The sequence below is a fragment of the Microcebus murinus genome, chromosome 10 (assembly GCF_040939455.1).
Source record: "Microcebus murinus isolate Inina chromosome 10, M.murinus_Inina_mat1.0, whole genome shotgun sequence".
Lineage (NCBI taxonomy): Eukaryota > Metazoa > Chordata > Mammalia > Primates > Cheirogaleidae > Microcebus > Microcebus murinus.
The window spans coordinates 73,982,236-74,003,947 of record NC_134113.1 but is presented as its reverse complement, the minus strand read 5'-3'; the positions used below and the strand labels follow the sequence as shown (position 1 = coordinate 74,003,947).

General features: G+C 39.9%; 1 protein-coding gene across 2 annotated transcripts in view; it reads right to left on the bottom strand.

Moving 5' to 3' along the window:
• The window catches only part of DENND5B (DENN domain containing 5B), a 181,754-nt gene that overhangs the window by 6,418 nt on the left and 153,624 nt on the right, over positions 1–21,712 (bottom strand). For both annotated transcript variants that reach the window (XM_076007508.1, XM_076007509.1), the window contains 8 exons: positions 18,240–18,368; positions 15,852–15,973; positions 12,204–12,349; positions 9,102–9,220; positions 7,520–7,707; positions 2,953–3,035; positions 2,309–2,435; positions 146–320 (listed from right to left, as the gene is read on the bottom strand). In XM_076007508.1, the coding sequence (XP_075863623.1) occupies positions 146–320; positions 2,309–2,435; positions 2,953–3,035; positions 7,520–7,707; positions 9,102–9,220; positions 12,204–12,349; positions 15,852–15,973; positions 18,240–18,368 (1,089 nt within the window). The remainder of the gene's footprint in view (positions 1–145; positions 321–2,308; positions 2,436–2,952; positions 3,036–7,519; positions 7,708–9,101; positions 9,221–12,203; positions 12,350–15,851; positions 15,974–18,239; positions 18,369–21,712) is intronic.

Sequence of the window (21,712 nt, the reverse complement as noted above, 5' to 3'; positions counted from 1 at the left end):
CCCAAAAGTAGTAGTCGTCTAATAAAACTTAGAATGAAAGAAACCCAAGTGAGAACTTTGCAAGGGGTGTAATCTGGTATAACCATTTTTGGATTCCTGTTCAACATGTAACAAAGATAGAGAAAGTAAGAAACTGGCTTTGTACCGTGTTCCGAGGCAAACTAAAATCTGGAATTTGCCATCCTTCCCAATGTTCCTGGGTGCAGTATTAATAGCATTTACATAGTGGCAGAAGGTTTTGCAGGATGATTTCTGAATAAGGACATCATCTTCATTGTCTATAATCTGGTCAGTTGTTTCAAAATAAGCCACTGCTCTCTCTGGGAAAGGAAACCAGAATCATATCACAATACATGTCAACACTTCATATATAGAAAGATTCATCACTTAATTTATTCTACAAACACTAACGATGCTTTTCATTATAGCTAGTCCTGAAGCCAAAATCATTAGTTTATCATTGATTTCAGAATGAATTCCAGAGTCCATGTTTCATGGTAGACCAATATGCTCCCAGTAATTTATTTTCTAATTTAGACTGCATTCCAGAAGGCTGGAAAGTTTATTCTCTTCAAAATACCTTAAGAAATGGAAATTGATAAAAAAGAAAAGAAAAATAGAAGTTTCTATTAAGAATGGAAACTTCTAGAAGTAACTAGCAATGACATGTTAGCCACTGAGATGGCACCCTGTGTTCTAGTTATATTAATAGAATGACTGGATAACACTTTGCAACACCTGAATAAGTAAAGGTGAGGAATAGAATTGTAAGTATACACATAACAGAGGCAGAACAGTAAGATTCTAGGCATTCCAGAAGAAAAAAAAAATCAGTCCTGGGGGCCTAGCTCTGTCAACTCTCTTTTCTTTGCCTAAAAATTTTGAGTTAGACAAAATCAACCACTTCATCTAGGTCTTATTTACAAAACACAAAATGATTAATTGCCTTTTTAAAGAAACTGGGAATTCTAGAAGAGCTGCATACCAAAAGAAAGATTACAGGCTTAGCAGGCTAGAGAAGCACAAATAGAGCTTTCTGTGATGATGGAAATGTTCTCTAGCTACAAGGTCCAATTTAGTAGCCACTAGCCACAGGCAGCTACTGAACACTTGAAATGTGGCCACTCTGACTAAGGAAGTGAATTCTAAATTTGATTTAAATTAAATACATTTAACTTTAAATAGCCATGTGTGGCTAATGGTTACTAAATTGAACAACATAAGAGCTAAAGAAATCTTTTAAAAAATAAATTGTATCATATTATTCCTCAGGCTCAATGGCTTCATAATTTCATTCAGGATAAAGGTCAAAGACCTTTCAGTGACCTAGAAGGTCCTACACAACATGGCCCCGGCACTAGACCGCTCCTTCCCTCAATCTCCTATTCTCTCTCCCCCTCACTCTGCTCCAGTCACACTGGTCTCCTGTGGTTCCATGAAGAGGCCAGGCATGCTTGCACCTTGCGGCCTTGGCGCTGGCAGCTCTCTCGGACTGGAGTGCCCTTCTCCCAGATATCCACATGGCTCACTTCCTTACCTCCTTAAGGTCTGTGCTTTAATGTCACCTTGACATTCAGTGGAGCCTAAAACCACCCCACTTAAAAGAGCACTCACTCCATTTCTTTTTACACTGCTCTATTCTTTTCCAGATCAATGATCACATTTCTAACATATATATCATATGAATTACATATTTATTATATTTTTATGTATTTTTTGTTCTCCCACCTGTACCAGAAAATAGGTTTGTCAACCATAGGGATTTCTGTCTGTTTTGTTTACTGATCTTGAGCATCTAGAAGACTGTTTGGAATATTGTATACAGTATAAATATTTGTTGAGTGAATGAAAAACAAAGATAGTGCTTATTTGATATATATTTTTTAATATTTGTTTTGTTTTTTTGAGTCTTGCTCTGTTGCCTGGCCTAGAGTGCAGTGGTATCATCACAGCTCACTGCAATCTCAAATTCCTGGTTTCAAGCTATCCTCCTGTCTCAGCCTCTTGAGTAGCTGTGAATACAGGCACAAGCTACCATACTCTGCATATTTTTCTGTTTTTTGTAGCAACAGGATCTCGATATACTTTATCTCACGTTGGTCTTGAACTCCTGGCCTCAAAGTGATCCTCCCACCTCGGCCTCTCAAAGTGTTAGGATTATAGGCACGAGCGACTGCACCTGGCCTGATATTTATTTTTAAAAACAGATCCCTTATCATTAACCTTTATTCACTCAAAATCATGGGTCTTTGAGTTTTCTAAGAAACATTTCAATGATCATATAATAATATACATCCGCATTATTTACCTATGAAGTCCCAGATGAAGACATTCTTGTGAAAGATGCGAGCGGATCTGAACCCGTGGTGGAAAACCTGCTCAAGTGCTGCGACCAGGCCATTTTCTCCACAGAGTAGCACTGTGAGGCTCCCTCTCTGTGGAGCATAACACACAGGGACAATGAAAAATCTGCAGCATCTATGTCTAAGAAAACACTAGAGAAGCACGTGTTGAGGGGAGCTGTATGACACATTTTTTTTTTTTTTTTGAGGCAGAGTCTCATTCTGTTGCCCAGGCTGGAGTGCCGTGGCATCTGCCTAGCTCACAGCAACCTCAAACTCCTGGGCTCAAGCAATTCTTTTGCCTCAGCCTCCTAAGTAACTGGGACTACAGGCATGTGCCACCATGCCCGGCTAATTTTTTCTATATATTTTTAGTTGGCCAATTGATTTCTTTCTATTGTTAGTAGAGACGGGGTCTCGCTCTTGCTCAGGCTGGTCTCGAACTCCTAGAGTGCTAGGATTACAGGTGTGAGCTCCCGCACCCGGCCATGAAGCATGTTTTTACAGCCACTAGGAAATAGCTCACAAATGAAAGTTAAAGCACCTCATACTGCCTTGTGTATTACATATAAAAGTATTTTTAAAAATTCGGTTTTATAGTCTGTAATACCTCTTTTTCAGGTTTGTGAAAATGTTTCACAATATTGTTCACAGCTTCTCCAATTCCTTCTTGGATCTGCCCAGCGTTGGGTTCTGTAAAATAATGAACAGTGGTTGCATTCTCATGTGAGACAAATAAACCAATGTACCAGAGGATATCAACTGTGTCTACCAAGGCAGAAAACACATCACCAGAGCAGGCTGGCTTTGCCAGTAGCTCCGTGAAACTTGCTTCTGGCCAGTTTGGTCAAGTGGGAGGGATCTTGGCACGATGGAAAAGAATCCGAGAGCCCTAGATTCACAACATCCTAGCGTTACCACTTGCAATCTGTAACTCTAGCCAATGTTTAACTTCCTCTGTGTTTGAGTTTCCTCAGCTGAAAACAGGGAAAATGCACACCTTACTGGGAAAACTGAATGAGCTACAGGTGTCAATCACCTGGCATGGTACTTGTCATAAAGTACTAGCAAGACCCCAATATGAGGAGTGAGGTTGGGAAGAGGCCCAACACCACTCCTTAGATGTTCCCTTACGTTACCTACCTCCAGCCGCTTAGTGGCCATAGAACAAGGCTTGTGAAGCTATGACTGGCTAACCTGGGGTCTGATGCTTTGCTGTTGTGTTTAAAATGAAGGGAAGATGCCAGGTACTCTGTGGCAACCCAGCCTGAAGCCTAGAACTCCCTCTCTTCCTGGTTAGTCAGTCTATCTCAGCACTGCTTTCTTCTTCTAGCCAGCATTTGTTAATCTAGGCACTGTCCTGAGCGACAGGTTGGTGGGCTGCTTAAATGTGACCTAATCCACTTTTGTCCACCAAATCTCAAGAATGATTAAAAAATAAAAAAGGTGGTAAACATTTTATCCTCTAGGATCAGAAGAAGTAACAAGAGAAAAAGTATATATTTTGGTGGACTTTTTTTTGGAGACAGAGTCTCGCTCTGTTGTCCAGGCTAGAGTGCAGTGGCATCATTGCAGCTCATTGCAACCTCAAACTCCTTGGGCTCAAGCGATCCTCTTGCCTCAGCCTCTCTAGTAACTGGGACTACAGGTGTGTGCCATCATGCCTGGGTAATTTTTTTCTATTTTTAGTTGCCAGCTAATTTTTTTTTTTTTGAGAAAGAGTCTCCTTGTGTTGCCTGGGCTAGAGTGCCATGGCATCCGCCTAGCTCACAGCAACCTCAAACTCCTGGGTTCAAGCAATCCTTATGTCTCCCAGAGTGCTAGGATTACAGGCATGAACTGCTAAGCTTGGCCCATCCCTGAGTCTTCAGTCATTTAAAATTTTCTGCTTGTAGGCTGGGCCACTGTGGTGCACACATCTCTACTAAAAATAGAAGAAATTATCTGGGCATGGTGGTGCACACTTCTAGTCCCAGCTACTCGGGAGGCAGAGGCAGGAGGATTGCTTGAGCCCAGCAGTTTGAGGTTGTTGTGAGAGTGATGCTAATGCCATGGCACTTTAGCCAGGGTGACAGGGTGAGACTGTCTCAAAAATCAATCAATCAATCAATCAATCAATCAATCAATCAATCAATCAATCTTCTGCTTATTCAGTGAGAAAAGAAAATATAACCAAAAATGTGGGCTATAGGCTGGGCCCAGTGGCTCATGCCTGTAATCCCAGCACTCTGGGACGCCCAGGTTGGCAGATCACTCAAGGTCAGGAGTTTGAAACCAGCCTGAGCAAGAGTGAGACCTACTAAAAATAGAAAAGAAATTAATTGGCCAACTAAAAATATATAGAAAAAATTAGCCAGGCATGGTGGCGCATTGGTAGTCTCAGCTACCCAGGAGGCTGAGGCAGAAGGATTGCTTGAGTCCAGGAGTTTGAGGTTGCTGTGAGCTAGGCAGATGCCAGGGCACTCTAGCCCGGGCAACAGAGTGAGACTCTGTCTCAAAGCAACAACAACAACAAAAAAACGTGAGCTATAAAGGCCTCTCAAAACAATAATACCCTATGAAACTGGAGTGATTCAGAAATTGCAATAATTTAGATGAATTAGCTGAAATCTACTTTTTAATTTTAAATCAGCATAATTAAAATTCACCATACAATAAAAGTCATCAATTTTAAGTATGCAATTTGATGAGCTTTGACAAATGTATAATCACGTAATCACCACCACAATCATCATACAGAAAATTTCCCTCATCCCCCCAAATTCCCCTATGCCGCATTTTAGTCAATCCCCTTCTCCAGCTCCCATCTCCTAGCAACCACTGATATTCTGTCTATTATTATTATATTGCCTTTTCTACAATTTAATACAATCATATAATATGCAGTCTTTTGTTTCTGGTTTCTTTCACTTAACATAATGCTTTTGTTATTCGTTAATATTGTTAGATGTAACAGTAGTTCATTTTTATCTATTGCTGAATCATATTCCAATGAGTAAGATGTACCACAATCTGTTTATCCAGTCACCAGTTGATGGATATTGCAGTTGTTTCCATTTGTGGCTATTATGAATAAAGCTGCTATGAACATCTGTGTACAAGTCTTTGTGTAGACGTACATATTCATTCCTCTTGGGTAAATATCTAGGACTCAGACTGTTGGGCCAAGGGTATGATAAGTATACATATATCTTTATAAATGACAAACTTGTTTTTCATTTTGCATCCCCTCTAGCAATGTATGAGCTTTCCGCTGCTCCATGTCCTTACCAATAATTGGTATTATCAATCATTTTAACTTTATACATTCTAGTGGGTGTGTGGTGTGAAGTTTACTTCTGAATGTAGAAAGGAATTATGAATCAAGGGAATAATTTGAACAATAATAGGGCAGATTTTTAGACTGTATCATCCCAGTAGTTAGTATACCATCATGTCCATTTGTTAGCACATGATCCCAGAGTGCTAGGATTACAAGCATGAGCTCCCACACCCGGCCAAAACAAAAGAAATTCATTCTCTCACAGTTCTGGAGGCCAGAGGCCAGAATTCGGTATCACTGGGCAAAAATCAAGGTGTCAGCAGGGCTGTGCTCTCTGGAGGCTCTAGGGAAGAACCCCTTCCTTGACTCGTTTGGCTTTTGGCAGCTATTGGCATTCCTTGGTTTGAGGATGTATCACTCCAATTCTGGCTCTGTCTTTACATTGCCTTTACCTCTGTGTAAGTGTCTGACTTTCCTCTGCCTCCCTCTGGTAAGAATACACGTGACTGCATTTAGGCCCACCTGGGTAGTCCTGGATGATCTCCGCATCTGGAGGTCCTTAACACAACTACAAAGATCCTTTTTTCAAATAAGGCAACATTTACAGATCCTAGGGGTTAGGATTTTATATTCTTGGGAGACATTATTCAGTCTACTGAAGTCCATATTAGTATAAATTAGAAGTTTATTGTACTACTAAAGATGGCACGCAAACATAGTATCCTATCCATAAAACTCACTCCTTTATAGTATTTTGTTTCATCATTCCTATAGGAAGAAAGTTGGGGGGAAGAGATAGAAAGAAATTTTAATCTCTTAGAATAAGAGGTACCACAAAGCCAGATACAGCTATCTAGGAGTATTGTAATATATGACTGTTTTATTCCTCCTTTCAGTTTCAGGTAAAATATTTATTCATATTGCCACAGCTTACTTAAAATAGCATGCAGGATTTTTTTTTTTTTTTTTTTTTGGAGCCAGAGTCTCACTTTGTTGCCCAGGCTAGAGTGAGTGCCATGGCATCAGCCTAGCTCACAGCAACCTCAGTCTCCTGGGCTCAAGCGATCCTTCTGCCTCAGCCTCCCGGGTAGCTGGGACTACAGGCATGCACCACCATGCCCGGCTAATTTTTTCTATGTATATTAGTTGGCCAATTAATTTCTTTGTATTTATAGTAGAGACGGGGTCTTGCTCAGGTTGGTTTCAAACTCCTGAACTCAAACGATCCACCCGCCTCGGCCTCCCAGAGAGCTAGGATTACAGGTGTGAGCCACCACGCCCGGCCAGGATTTTTTTTTTTTTTAATTAGATTTTAACATCTAAACTCTTCAGGCTTTTGACTGTTAATGTCTTACCTTTATTTTTATTTTTTTTGAGACAGAGTCTCGCTTTGTTGCCCAGACTAGAGTGAGTGCCGTGGCATCAGCCTCACTCACAGCAACCTCAAACTCCTGGGCTCAAGCGATCCTTCTGTCTCAGCCTCCCAAGTAGCTGGGACCACAGGCATGCGCCACCATGCCCGGCTAATTTTTTCTATATATATTAGTTGGCCAATTAGTTTCTTTCTATTTATAGTAGAGACGGGGTCTCGCTCTTGCTCAGGCTGGTTTCAAACTCCCGACCTTGAGCAATCCGCCAGCCTCGGCCTCCCAGAGAGCTAGGATTACAGGCGTGAGCCACCGCGCCCGGCCTGTCTTACCTTTATTTTTTCCCCTTTACTCCCTCCCTCCTTTTCCTTGTTTGTTTTTTTCCACTCCTTTTTTAAAGTCCCTTCTCCTAAATTAATTTTCCTCAACTTTCTTCTTTTTTAAATCTCCTTACCACAATTCATTAATGCAACTGTTTTCTGTAAAATGGTCACATGAAGCCTGCAACATTGGAGGCACACTGGAAAATAAAAAAGTCAACTACTTACTAGTAGTTTTTCCTGTCAGTGATGTGATGCTCAATCTCCTGGCCACAGTGGGCGATTTCTGCTGCGGCGGAGTCCTACACTGCTTTACCAGGTCCTCATCCGATGCTGTCGTCATCAGTTCTCCAATAAGAATTCTCTCCAGGCTCCCGTCGTCAATGCCTTTCCCCAGCCATCTCCCACATGGGAATCTGGTAGGACAGAACAAAACTTCCGAATCACCAATTTGTTTTTACTAGTTTCAATCAGACTTTTAACGATGGCACCGTGGGGAAGCCCATCATTTTAGTGCCTGTGGGTCATTTATGAAAAATTTCAAAATATAGAAAAGCAGAGAACAGTATATTAGACACCCATATTCTTTCTTATCACCTAGACACTTAACATTTTGTCATGTGCTTCATTTTTATTTTTTGTTGAAGTACTTTAAATTAGGACACTTTATCTCTAAAAACACTTCATTACAAATCTCTAAAATATAAGGACACTCCTATATAGCCACAAATCGTTATCATTCCCTTCATAATTCTTTAGTATTTTCTTATACTTAATCTGTATTAAAATTATCGGGTTAGTTTGAAAGAATATTTTCAAACTAGATATTAATGTAGGAGTTAAACCACAGAAAAAAGAGGAGAATGTTCTCATAGAGTAACGCTGGCTGTAACTAGTAGAATCTAAAAGATCTTTCCATCTTACTGAAATTATTTTAGGCTTCCTTTCTCTTTTCTCCTGAGAGTTATACCAATCTTTTCAACACTTACGGACTAAGCATTGGCAGCAAAGGCCATCTGTTTTTTTAAAAAATATTTTTTGGGGCAATTTTGTATTATTTAAACAAAAACAAAACAAAATAAACCCCAAAAAACCAAACTAAACTTCAGAAGGCAGAAGAGCTTTAGAAAGAAAATAATTTCTTTTTTTTTTCTTTTTTCTTTTTTTTTGAGACAGAGTCGCACTTGTTGCCCAGGCTATAGTGAGTGCCATGACTTCAGCCTAGCTCACAGCAACCTCAAACTCCTGGGCTCAAGTAATCCTTCTGCCTCAGCCTCCCAAGTAGCTGGGACTACAGGCATGTGCCACCATGCCCGGCTAATTTTATATATATATATATCAATTAATTTCTTTCTATTAATAGTAGAGACGGGGTCTCGCTCTTGCTCAGGCTGGTTTTGAACTCCTGACCTTGAGCAATCCGCCCGCCTCGGCCTCCCAGAGAGCTAGGATTACAGGCGTGAGCCACCGCGCCCGGCCAGAAAATAATTTCTTAAACCTTTTCTTTTTTTTTAAACAGAGTCTTGCTCTGTCACCTAGGTTGGTGTGATCAGAGCTCACTGTAGCCTTGGACTCCTTACCTCAAGGGATCCTTGGCCTTGCTAATTTTTCTTATTTTATTTTTTTGGAGAGACAAGGTCTCACTATGTTGCCAGGCTGGTCTTGAACTGGCCTCAAGTGATTGTCCTACCTCAGCTTCCCAAAGTGCTGGGATTATAGGCATGAGCCATGGTGCCTGGACCCTTAAACATTTACTTATCTGAAAAGTCTCAAAACAAAGAATTATGAGCTCCCAAGGCCATTTACTTACCTGTATGTATGTCCTGTGATTTCATTTCTGACCATGACACAATCCACTAGCCATTTGGCTAACAGTCCTGAGTTATCGTGACCAATCTGAACAGTGGTCAGCTTCCCCAAGTTCTGGCACTGTGGGGACAGGACCTTAGGTTATTCAGTAACCGATCCCATCCTGCTACCTCTCAGCTTTAGTAGGGGCACTTTGGTTCCATCTAATTTAACAACTACAGAGACCCACCCTGCAAAATGTACTCAGCTATGTACTAGAAAAACATATTTACATGTATTTCTCGCTCTCAGGGGGCTCCCAAATAATGAGACAGGAGACATATGGACATTAACTACCAAATGAGGTGGACTGTACAAGTGCTAGACTAGAAATATAAATAAGTGCTGGAAGAATGCTGGGGAAGTAACAGTTACATCTACTTGGGAATCCCAGAAACATCAGTGAAACTGTGATTTGTGCCTTGAAGGATGAGGAATTTCAAGAAGTAGGAAAAGGATGCTATTTAGATTCAGTTACAGAGAGGTCAGTAAAACAACTATCGATTTATAAAATCACACACTGAGAGCCGGGCGCGGTGGCTCACGCCTGTAATCCTAGCACTCTGGGAGGCTGAGGCGGGCGGATTGCTCAAGGTCAGGAGTTCAAAACCAGCCTGAGCGAGACCCCGTCTCTACCATAAAAATAGAAAGAAATTAATTGGCCAACTAATATATATAATATAAAAAAAAAATCAGCCGGGCATGGTGGCGCATGCCTGTAGTCCCAGCTACTCAGGAGGCTGAGGCAGGAGGATGGCTTGAGCCCAGGAGTTTGAGGTTGCTGTGAGCTAGGCTGACACCACGGCACTCACTCTAGCCTAGGCAAGAAAGCAAGACTCTGTCTCAAAAAAAAAAAAAAAAAAAAATCACACACTGATATTTTTCTGTTTCTAATAAAATACTAAGGCAGAAATGACTTTAAACCTTATCTACTAGAAGTTTTTGAAACTATTGCAATAAAGGCATAGTTATCAATGTTCTTAACTGGCCCTTTGTGGACAAGTACAAAATAAAGCAATGATAATAGGAATAGTAAAAATGAATGTTAATTAAATTCTGGCTTTTAAAATCTGATAATGAAAATATCACAGACTCTAACTAACTATGTGCCGGATGGGAACATCAGAGCTGTGAGTTCTTTCTTTCTTTTTTTTTTTTTGAGACAGAGTCTCACTCTATTGCCCGGGCTAGAGTGCTAGAGTGCCCTGGCGTCAGCCTAGCTCACAACAACCTCAAACTCCTGGGCTCAAGCAATCCTCCTGCCTCAGCCTCTTGAGTAACTAGGACTACAGGCATATGCCACCATGCCTGGCTAATTATATATATATATGATATATATAATAAATATATTTACACACACACACACACACACACACACACACACACACACAACATACATTAGTTGTCTAGCTAATTTTTTTTTCTTTTTTTTTTTTTTTTTGAGACACAATCTCGCTTTGTTGCCCAGGCTAGAGTGAGTGCCCTGGCGTCAGCCTAGCTTACAGCAACCTCAAACTCCTGGGCTCAAGCCATTCTCCTGCCTCAGCCTCCCGAGTAGCTGAGTCTATAGGCATGTGCCACCATGCCCGGCTCATTTTTCTATATCTGTTAGTTGGTCAATTAATTTCTTTCTATTTTTGGTAGAGACAGGGTCTCGCTCAGGCTGGTTTTGAACTCCTGACCTTGAACGACCCGCCCGCCTTAGCCTCCCAGAGTGCTAGGATTACAGGCGTGAGCCACCAAGCCCGGCCTGTCCAGCTAATTTCTTTCTGTTTTTTTAGTAGAGACGGGGGTCTCGCTCTTGTTCAAGTTGGTCTCAAACTCCTGAGCTCAAATGATTCGCTCACCTCAGCCTCCCAGAGTGCTACAACTACAGGCGTGAGCCACAGCACCGGGCAGAGTTCTTAAAGTACTTTACTTTTTTGTATCTCAGTAAGGCATCACAGTGATCCAGCTGAGGGATGGCACCTTTAATTAGTTGTGTAGCAGAGACAGAAAGAAGTAGGCAGATGTGAGAAAGAGAGCTTGGAAAAAGCAGTGATGGGATTTAGAGATTGTTTTGTTTTGTTTGAGGCAGAGTCTGGCTCTGTTGCCCAGGCCAGAGTGCCATGGTGTCAGCCTAGCTCACAGCAACCTCAAACTCCTGGACTCAAGCGATCCTTCTGCCTCAGCCTCCCGAGTAGCTGGGACTGTAGGCATGCGCCACCATGCCTGGCTAATTTTTTCTATTTTTAGTAGAGAGAGGGTCTCACTCTTGCTCAGGCTGGTTTTGAACTCCTGAGCCTCCCAGAGTGCTAGGATTGTAGGTGTGAGCCACCTGGCCAATATAATGTAGTTTATGTTCCATAATTCGTAGGGGAAGAAAAGCGAAGGGTTTTAATCTTTTATATACAAAGGGCTGCGAGTCCACTGCATGGATAAAGTCAAAACAGGCTCTTGGGAACATGAGAATGGAGCACTCAGTTTAGTACTACTTTCCTCCTGAAACACGAGGAGGTATTTGTCTTCTTTCTGAATGCCAGGATCAACCTGCATGTGAGGTCAAACACATGGAACTATTTCTTCAGGTAAGACCTGAAAACTGACTATAATACTGAGAGGCATTTTTATAGAATCACCCTATAAATGTCACCATGTGGCCTAAAATCCATAAGCATGGATATCAGTTCTCTTGTACTTTTGCCAAAGGATGGCCAGGTTCCGGCAGGGAGCATTTTACAGGAGGGAGGAGAACCACTGTGGGAAAAACATTTATTTCAATGTTCTCTGGTTGGCAGGCTCTATGCTAGGTTCTGGGAATCATGGGATAGGACTGGGTAAAGCCTCAAAGCACATCATTACAAGCGAAAAATAGAGTTTAACAATGAAAACAGCAACACTGAAAACACAAAACAAATTAGTATAAGCTGCTTAAGACAACTTCAGGCATATAATCACAAAAATGATCCTGCATGCTTGAGTGTTCTTTTATTTGATTCAAGGAAAAATGAAAAATAAAAACTGGAATCCTTCTGTAAAACTACATATGACACTTTCTAGTGAGGAAAGTATTAGCTGAGCCTACCTCAAAAGTCATTTCAAGGAGGTTTTTGGGAATCTGCATTATTCCTGTGTCTCCTAGCTCTCCTGATACACAGATCCAAGGGTTTGATGTGATGATAGCATTGCTCAGTTTTTTGATTGGGATAATCACTGATCTATATGGAATCACTAAAAGAAAAATACAGAAATTAGTGAAAAATTACAATAAAATTCTCCTGATAATAAAACATATATTAAGAACACTGTTGGTTTTCACCAATAATTTGATTTTTATGATCTAGTAAGATGTACTAACACAGAAAGATAAGATTGTAACCTCTTCCTGTCTAGAAACAGGTCTGGTTCATAAACCACAAGTCCCAATACTTGTGGTAGTGGTTTCCATAGCATATACATCATCGTGTACCTATGACATATATATCAGCATTAAATTTATAAACAATCTCAAGCATTGGCATCAGAATACCTGAGGACATGAACATTAACTATACTATACAGTGTTTCCATTGCTTAATATTTTAAAAATTTAATTTTGTATCAAAATCAAGTACAAATGAACATGATTACTGATACTGATGTGGTTTCATATGAAAAGAAGGGAGGACGACTTCTTGGACAGTATCATGTTGTTGCTCATTTTCTTGGGCAATGCTTTAAATCTGCAGTCCCCAAGCCCCGAGGACCAGGCTGCAGAGCTCCCCCACCCCGCCTATGGAAAAGTTGTCTTCCACGAAACTTAGGAAACTTCATCTGTATTTGCAGCCACCATCGCTTGCATCACCACCTGAGCTCTGCCTCCTCACCTCCCTCATGGTGGAAAAACTGTCTTCCATGCAACCGCCCCAGTGCTAAAAAGGTTGGGACCATTGCTCTAACGTGCTGCACTTCACAGCTTTCCCATCCCAGGTTTACAGCACAATTTGCAATGCCAAGAATAATAAACAATTTGTGGACATACCATCAAGTCTACAAACCACAACTTGGGAAGCTATTAAGAGGGCCCCAGGGAAAGAGTCAAGATGTGCAAACAGATCTGTGTGAAACCTTTTTCTTCTCAGGCTTTTTCAAAGGCAAACCACTAGGTGTCACTGTCCCATCACTGTCCTTTGGGCAAGAAAGTTGAACATTTTGTTCTCTCTTTTAAAAAAAGGTGGCTGGTTTAAATACATTAGTACATTTTGGCTATCAGAGCTATACTTTATTTATTTATTTAGAACAGAGTAGAATCAATATTTTTTGTTGGTATCCATGAGATTTCTGCTCATTTGGTCACAAGAGGAGATGTTAGAAGCCCTCCTTGAAAGATCTACATGTAAGATGAAAAACATTTACTTATATCAGTTAGGACCTGCGTTCTGCTGCAAGTATCAGAAACTTGAAAACTAGTAGTTTAAACAGCTTAGTAATTTCATTTTTCTTACATAATAAGAAATCATACTGGATAAGGTACAGTAGGGTAGAATCAATACTTTTTTTTTTTTTAATAGGGTAGAATCAATATTTTTTGTTGGTATCCTTGGGATTTCTGCTCATTCAGTCACAAGAGGGGGTGTCAGAAGCCCTCCTTGAAAGATCTACACAAAAGATGAAAAACATTTACTGGACAACGTGCCCAGATATAGCCTCACAACATGAACTCATGGTTCAGTGTTCTCTTAGAGTAGTAAAACGAATGGGATAAATGGTTTCTCTGATTTTGCAAAAGTGACTTTTTTTTATGTTAGGTGAATAACCTCCCTTTCTATCCTTTTATTTTGGCTGAAGGAAAGGAAAATGTTAGAGGAAAGGCCATACTTTCATGGTTTAGTAATCATCAGAATCAAATGGTTTTTGAAACCGAAAGCAGAAGAGGTTAGCATTAAGACTTTATTTTAGGTGCCAGAGGCTTCTCTCATTTCTTGCATTGATAGGATTAGAAAAGCTGCAGAAAAGGGCCTGTTTAGGGTCAGCAGTTCTGTGCCTGCAAAGGGCCCACGGATGCACAACAGTGATTTCATAGTTTGAACATAAAAAAAGCAATATTATGAAATTCAAACAAACTTTTCATGAAGAATTCCTCAAACTGAAAGTTACTCAGATGATGAGAAAGCTACAAATACAAGGAGGGTCTTAGGAATCCTAACAACTTCTGTTGCTATTTCTTCTCTTTTAAAAGTATATATAACATCTTAGATTCTTATGCCTGCAGTAACCTAATAAATTATTAGTAGCTTGACAGATACTGTAAGTTGGCCCAATACCCATTCTAACTCCCTTCTTCCTTGTCTACTTCTACCAGAGACTGGAAAGCAAAAACCTACACAGTCCTGGCCAGTGAAATGTGAGTGATGTTTACTGGGATGTTTTGAAAGATTATGTTTTTCTAGTAGATTCTGCCCCTTCCTCCTTGGCATTCCTTCAGAACTTCTTCCTGCTAGAAGATGGCTTGAGAACAGCCATCTTGAGACCATGATGTGATTAGCACACATAAGGATGCCTAGGAGGAAAGGGACAGGCCTGGGTCTATGATGGCATTGCAGACTACCTTGAGACTTCTTATTATGTAAGAAAATGAAAACACTATGCTGTTTAAACTACTGGTTTTCAATTTTCTGATACTTGTAGCTGAACATAATTTTAACTGATATAAGTAAAATTTTTCAAAGTAAGGAAGAGGACCCACTGCAAATAAGAATTAGTAATGGTAGATGGAATAAATGCTAGAATTCAGCTTTCTATAAAAAAATACATCTCCAATCAGCATTTTCTCCCAAAGTTCAATGATGTCCACTTATATAAGTTTATTATTATCATACACTGACTCTTTGAATTTATGTGTTTCAGTTAAGATATTAGAACATTTAATAAAATATTCCTTTTAACATCTATGATAGGTAACATTTTCCATTACAGACTGGGTTTCTTAGCAAACAGACTCTGAGTCAGATATCAGCATGCACAATACTGCCCCTAGGATAACATGTGAGGATGAAAGCAGGACTGGTTGTGGGAAATGTTGAGCTGTGATGCAGTCTCAGTGAAGTTCTCAGCTGACCCTTTGGGGAGCCCTGGAACAGCCCTTTGTTCAGTCACAGGATGCTGGCTGGCCCTGGCACAAGGGATCACCTCTGGTAAGGCAGTCCTCTTCAGTGAGGTTCTCCCCACAGACTGACAATCGAGGGCTTCTGGCAGCACTCCCAGCAGCTGGGGAATAGCCTTCATTCCTAAATGGAGATCTGGGGGTGCGTCACAGCGCCCACCTGTACTACAGTGTATCTCACTTTTTTTTTTTTGAGACAGAGTCTTGGTTTGTTGCCCAGGCTAGAATGAGTGCTGTGGCATCAGCCTAGCTCACAGCAACCGCAAACTTCTGGGCTCAAGCGATCCTCCTGCCTCAGCCTCCCGAGTAGCTGGGACTACAGGCATGCGCCACCATGCCCGGCTAATTTTTTCTATATATATTAGTTGGCCAATTAATTTCTTTCTATTTATAGTAGAGACGGGGTCTTGCTCTTGCTCAGGCTGGTTATGAACTCCTGACCTCGAGCTATCTGTCCGCCTCGGCCTCCCAGAGTGCTAGGATTACAGGCGTGAGCCACCGTGCCCGGCCTCACTTTTAAAAATACAAATGCTTTTATTCTATTAGTCACCTCAGTAACTCTTCACTTAACAGTTAATTCTCTAGACTTACTGATAGTAGTGAACACACTGGTGAAGCAGAAATAGTCCACAGCATTGAGGGAAAGAAGATGGTAAAGAAATTGTTCTCTTTCTTCTTCACAACGTAGAAAAGCATAACGCTTATAAAGCTTCCTAGGAAAGGGAAAAACAAACACAAGACAGTAGTATATTTCTCATTATGTCTTTTTTTGTATTTGAAATTTTTTTTATGTCTTGTTTAAAAATAAACTCTTTTAGAGAAACAATGAGTAGAAAATTTAATCTTACAAAAATTGATAATTCAAAAACTTTTTTTTTTTGAGACATAGTCTCACTGTCACCCCAGCTAGAGTGCAGTAAGCAATCATCATAGCTCACTTAAACCTCGAAATCCTGGGCTCAAGCGATCCTCCTGCCTCAGCCTCCAGAATAGGTGGGACTACATCCATGTGCCACCATGCCCGGCTAATTTTTCTATTTTTTGTAGAGGTGGGGTCTCGCTCTTGCTCAGGCTGGTCTCAAATTCCTGAGCTCAAGCAATCCTCTCGTGACGGCCTCCCAGAGTGCTAGGATTAGAGGTGTGCGCCACCTCGCCTGGCCTCAAAAGCATTTTTAACCTAACTATTATAGTAGTTAGAGAAATTCTATCCCTATGAATCTATTTTATCTATCAAACTAAAGTGATGACCAATGTTGACAAAGAGGCCATGAATAGCCATTCTCACAACTGGGGACTGAAAAGTTCAGGAAAGCATTATTGGTAACAATTTTTTTTTTTTTTTTTTTTTTTTAGAGAGAGGGTCTCACTGTTGCCCAGGTTGCAGTGCAGTGGAATGATTATAGCTCGCTGCAGTTTTGAACTACTGGGCTCAAGTGATCCTCCTGCCTCAGCCTCCTGAGTAGCTGGGACTACAGGTGTGCACCACCACATCCAGATAATTTACTTTTATTTTTTGTAGAGACAGGGTCTCACTGTATTGGCTAGGCTGGTCTCAAACTCCTGGCCTCAAGTGATCCTCCTGCCTCAGCCTCCCAAAGTGCTGTAATTACAGGCTAGCACCCAGCCTGGTAACAATTTTACACCAGTCATACCCCTTGACTCATTAGTTTAACTTTCAGGACTCAGTTCTAAAGATGCAATATGAAATGGGAGCAAAGATTTTATTAAGCACTTACATTTAAACACTTTTCCAAGTGTCTTATAATTATTAATATATTTAAGGTTCATGACTACTCTATGAGCTAAGTCTATTAACATCATCATTTTATAGATGGGGAAAACAGAAATACAGAGAAGGTAATTATCTTGTCCAAAGCCATTCAAATGGTAAATATTAATAGTAAAGGCAGTATTTGAAGACAGGCATTGAGACTTCAGAGTTTAAACTCTTATAGTGAAGTCAAATGTATGATACATTGTTCAGCTATAAAAAAGGGTACTGAATTACAGATATAGTATAATCTTAACTAAGAGAACATGAATAGAAGAAAGTATAGAAGAAAACACAAAATGCCTAGTATTCTTCTTTAGAGAGGATTATAAATGATTATCATTTTCTTCTTTGTACTTCGGTCACAATGGCATGAGTGACTTTTATAACTGGGGTGAAAAAAGTCAGTTTTAAGAGAACAAGATCAGGTTCACAGGCTGTATGTCATATTGCATTCCTTAAAAAATCCACTCTTTGGACACTAACACTCATTCTGAAATGCTCCAGGAATAAGAAATTCAAAGGTGATTATGTACAAATGAAAAACTACAAAAAGCACTGAGTTACCATGAGGGGATTCTAATAAACTGTCATGCTTGAGGTCTTTGTTGAATTCTCTGCATACCTTTGCTCCTGAGAACTCAAAGTCCTTAGCCTTCAAATTAGCATTACTGTACATATAAGGGCAATGTATTTCATCCAAAAGGATTTCTTGACTGAGTAATGAGAAACTACCAAAAAAGTTAACAATTAATTGACATGCATGTGATTGGTTTTCTGGCTCTAAACTAGTGGATATAAGTATTGGCAAGACTCTCAGAAGCAGTGCTTTACTGTGGACGCCCCATCCCACTTCTTTTTTACTATGCTACTTGAGGTTTTGTTGTGATTTTTACAATATGAGATAAGGTTTATGTAAGTTCGCCTTATCTTTTGGATGTTACTGTCAACTTGTGTGGACTATTTTTTTTTTATCTGAGTATAGTAGAGCAATCTGGCCTCTGGCTATGAAATTTGTTGTGTCCTCCCAGAAATGAGCACATATTATGTCAAGACAGAGTTTCTGAAGCACATGCCTGTTAGAAAAGAATGCATGTGCACAGGAATCAGCACTTCATGGTGAAGAAGCCAGTTTGTCAGCTTCTGCAATTTGGTTTGCAAGCACATAGGTCATGGAAACAGAAACGTATCAAAAGGCAATATCTTACTTGGTGAGTGGTTGGTTAGAGAGCAACTGTTTGAGATGTTGGGACAAGAGCTTCTTTTCTAGAGATAATCTTATCCATGCCCGAGCTCTTCCGACATCAGTCTTGATCTCACTCATGTTTTGAATATGCCTAAAAAACAGTGGCAACAGCAAAGATGCAGATCCTATGGATAACCCAGAACTAGAAAAGAACTAAAGAGTTAACAGTACTGGGCACACAATAGAGTTCTTTTATACTTAGAGGAAACAATGGGTAATATACAACTTATGCTGATTAAACCTTAAAAGGTTCCATCTGAATCATGAATTTATTCTTGCATCAGAATTATGATTACAACACAAGCACATGGACAACATCGTAAGATAAAGCATTTAATACTTATTCACTTGTTCAGGCTTTATTATGTCCTTGTTGCAGACTCAGAGATACCTGCTAATAGACACTGGTTTATTCCTGACCCTCAAGAAAATAAAAGTAATAATAAAACAGGCTGAATATTCGAGTTTTTATTCAAAATAATTGTTCTATAGTTTAAGTATCTGCCACAACTTTTTTTTTTTTTTTTTGAGACAGAGTCTCGCTTTGTTGCCCAGGCTAGAGTGAGTGCCGTGGCGTCAACCTAGCTCACAGCAACCTCAAACTCCTGGGCTCGAGTGATCCTTCTGCCTCAGCCTCCCGGGTAGCTGGGACTACAGGCATGCGCCACCATGCCCGGCTAATTTTTTTTTTTTATATATATATCAATTGGCCAATTAATTTCTTTCAATTTATAGTAGAGACGGGGTCTCGCTCTTGCTCAGGCTGGTTTTGAACTCCTGACCTTGAGCAATCCGCCCGCCTCGGCCTCCCAAGAGCTAGGATTACAGGCGTGAGCCACAGCGCCCGGCCTGCCACAACTTTAATCTACTGAATTATTTTTCAAGTTGCACTAGACAACATATAGAAAATATGAAATCTTACTTTCTTTGGCATTAAAGAAGACAAGCCATACTACATTAACAATCCTCAAAATTTGAAAGACTTCAAAAATTGTGTGGCCATACAAAAAAAACTGTGGCCAAACTTTGATTGAGTATTATATTTATGTGTAAATTAGTATTCTGTGTAAAAGTCAATACAATACCCAGAAGGGACTGAATTTATCTTCCTAAATGATTTCCTTTCTCGGGGAAAGGAGGATCAGGCAGGGACGGCAAGCCTGAGGGATAGGCTCTACAGTGAGTCACTGAAGTCTTTGTTACTGTGAACCACCATTTCTTCCTTCAATTTTTTTTTATGTTCAGAATGCTGCATCCTGGCTGCAATAAATATTGCAACAAACCCTTTTCTCTGATGATTGTAAGCATTCAGAATAAGAAATATCCTCACTGCAACACACACACACATATTCTTTCTTTTTTCTTTTCTCTTGGTCTCTGAATCTGAAGATGTAGGTCCTCAACACTCAGTGCTAATATATGATCAAACATGCATGATAAACAAGATACAAAAGCATATCATATTACACAGAGACACTAAAAACAAGGCAGAATGAGGAGATAAAAGAAAATTCTGTTGCCATTTTTGTGGGGCTTAGACAACCTCACTTCACCTCTAGGAATTTTCTTCAGAATTCATGACAGACTCATTTTTTAAAGAGATAATACCATCACATGTGGTCACGAAATGAAGAAAGCTGGTATCAAGCAGGACTCCTCTTGGATCCTGGTTGTTACTGGTGGTGGTGATACTGGTGGGGCATTTGGCAACCCAAGCTGGCACTTCCAGTATTAGCCTCTTCAGCAGCACTGGCTGTTCCTCAACCCTACAGATATTACTCAAATGACATAGCTGACTGAAAGTAACAAGGGAGAGTACTCAGCATTCACCACTTAAAGTTTAACAGTACTTACAAGGTACTCCCCGTCAGTGTAGTGCCAGGTTAGAGCTTACATGATCCAGGATCACCAAGTTGAAACGAAGTGTATTGACTGAAAATGAATCTATGGGGCTTGATAAGTACTTGTGTTATGGAATCTTTCCCTAAGTATTCTTCCTACTCTACAATATCAAAATCCAGTTAAATTAATTTTATCTGGCCTTATGTATCTAGGACATGGTAGGTAAAGAATGACAAAGTAGAAAATAAATATAATTTGAAAAAAATCTGTGTTTATGGAAAATAGGAAAGATCAAAATATATAAAGTAAAACCTATTTTAGGTAGTAATCAGTATTTCCATCACAAAAGTATTTCTATTAGGTTTTTTTTTTAGAAGGGACATGGGAGTTGGAAGATGAAGCTGTTGGACTCTTCCCCTCAAGCCCTTCTGAATTACTAGCACTAGGGAAATGAACCCACCTAAAATATTACCTTCTTAATGTAATTCCTTTGTTAAAGAACCTTCTTTTTTTGGGGACACCATTTCATTAAACAACATCCCAATATTAAAGAACCTCTAAAAGCTCAAAGAATATAGCCTGAACTGCTCAGGCTGGCATTCAAGTCCTACTATCTCTTGATCTCAACATATATTTCCAACATTATCTTCTTATTAAAAAAATATACCATTCCAGGACATCTGTTTTACAAGGCTTTGCATTCCATTACCTGATGTACTTACTCTCTTCCAGCTTCCCTATTGGATTGTATTCATATTTAAACTCCTAACTTCTCCTAGAAAACTTTCCTTGACCATGATAGCCTTCAATGACTTCTCCAATCTATGAATTTCTACAATCCAATTTCCTACTTAGCATGCACCACTGACTACTTTTATCATTTTCTTTTGGCATATGTTGTTCTCACCTGACATAAGCTCCCCAAGGACAAAGAGACCAATGCTTCATTGTATCCTTCTTTGAACCCTACAGGGCCTACCATACAACAGGCACACAAACAACTCTGTTGCTTTGTAGATCTATATCTAATTTTATGCTTTAAGACAATGTATGTATTCTGTGATCATAAACTTTAATCCAAACCCATTAAAAATTTGTTGTGTAGTTATACCATTTGAATCTGTTTTTGAGATATTATTATGGCATTGAGTATAATAACTGCAAAAGTATTACTTGCAAAATAGAGCCTGTTAATTCACAAAAACTCATTTATAACATAGTTTAAATAATTACTTGATTGGTTTCTAACCCTGGTACAAAGCTTACTAATTTAGAAAAAATTCTATGACAGTCTGACCATCACAATAACTGGTGAGAGAGAGATCATTGTTTCACTTTTTTTTATTAAAAAATTTTTTTAGAGATGGAGGCTCACTATGTTGTATAGGCTGGAGTGCAGGAGCTAGCTATTCACAGGTGTAATCTAGCACTCTGCAGCTTTGAACTCCTGGCTCAAACTCAAGTGATCCTTCTGCCTCAGCCTCTGAGTAGCTGGGACTACAGGCATATCCTGGCTTTCTTATGTGTTCACTTTTAAAGATGAGAAAACTGAGATTCACTGAGGCTAAGTGGCCCACTCAAGGTCACAGAGAG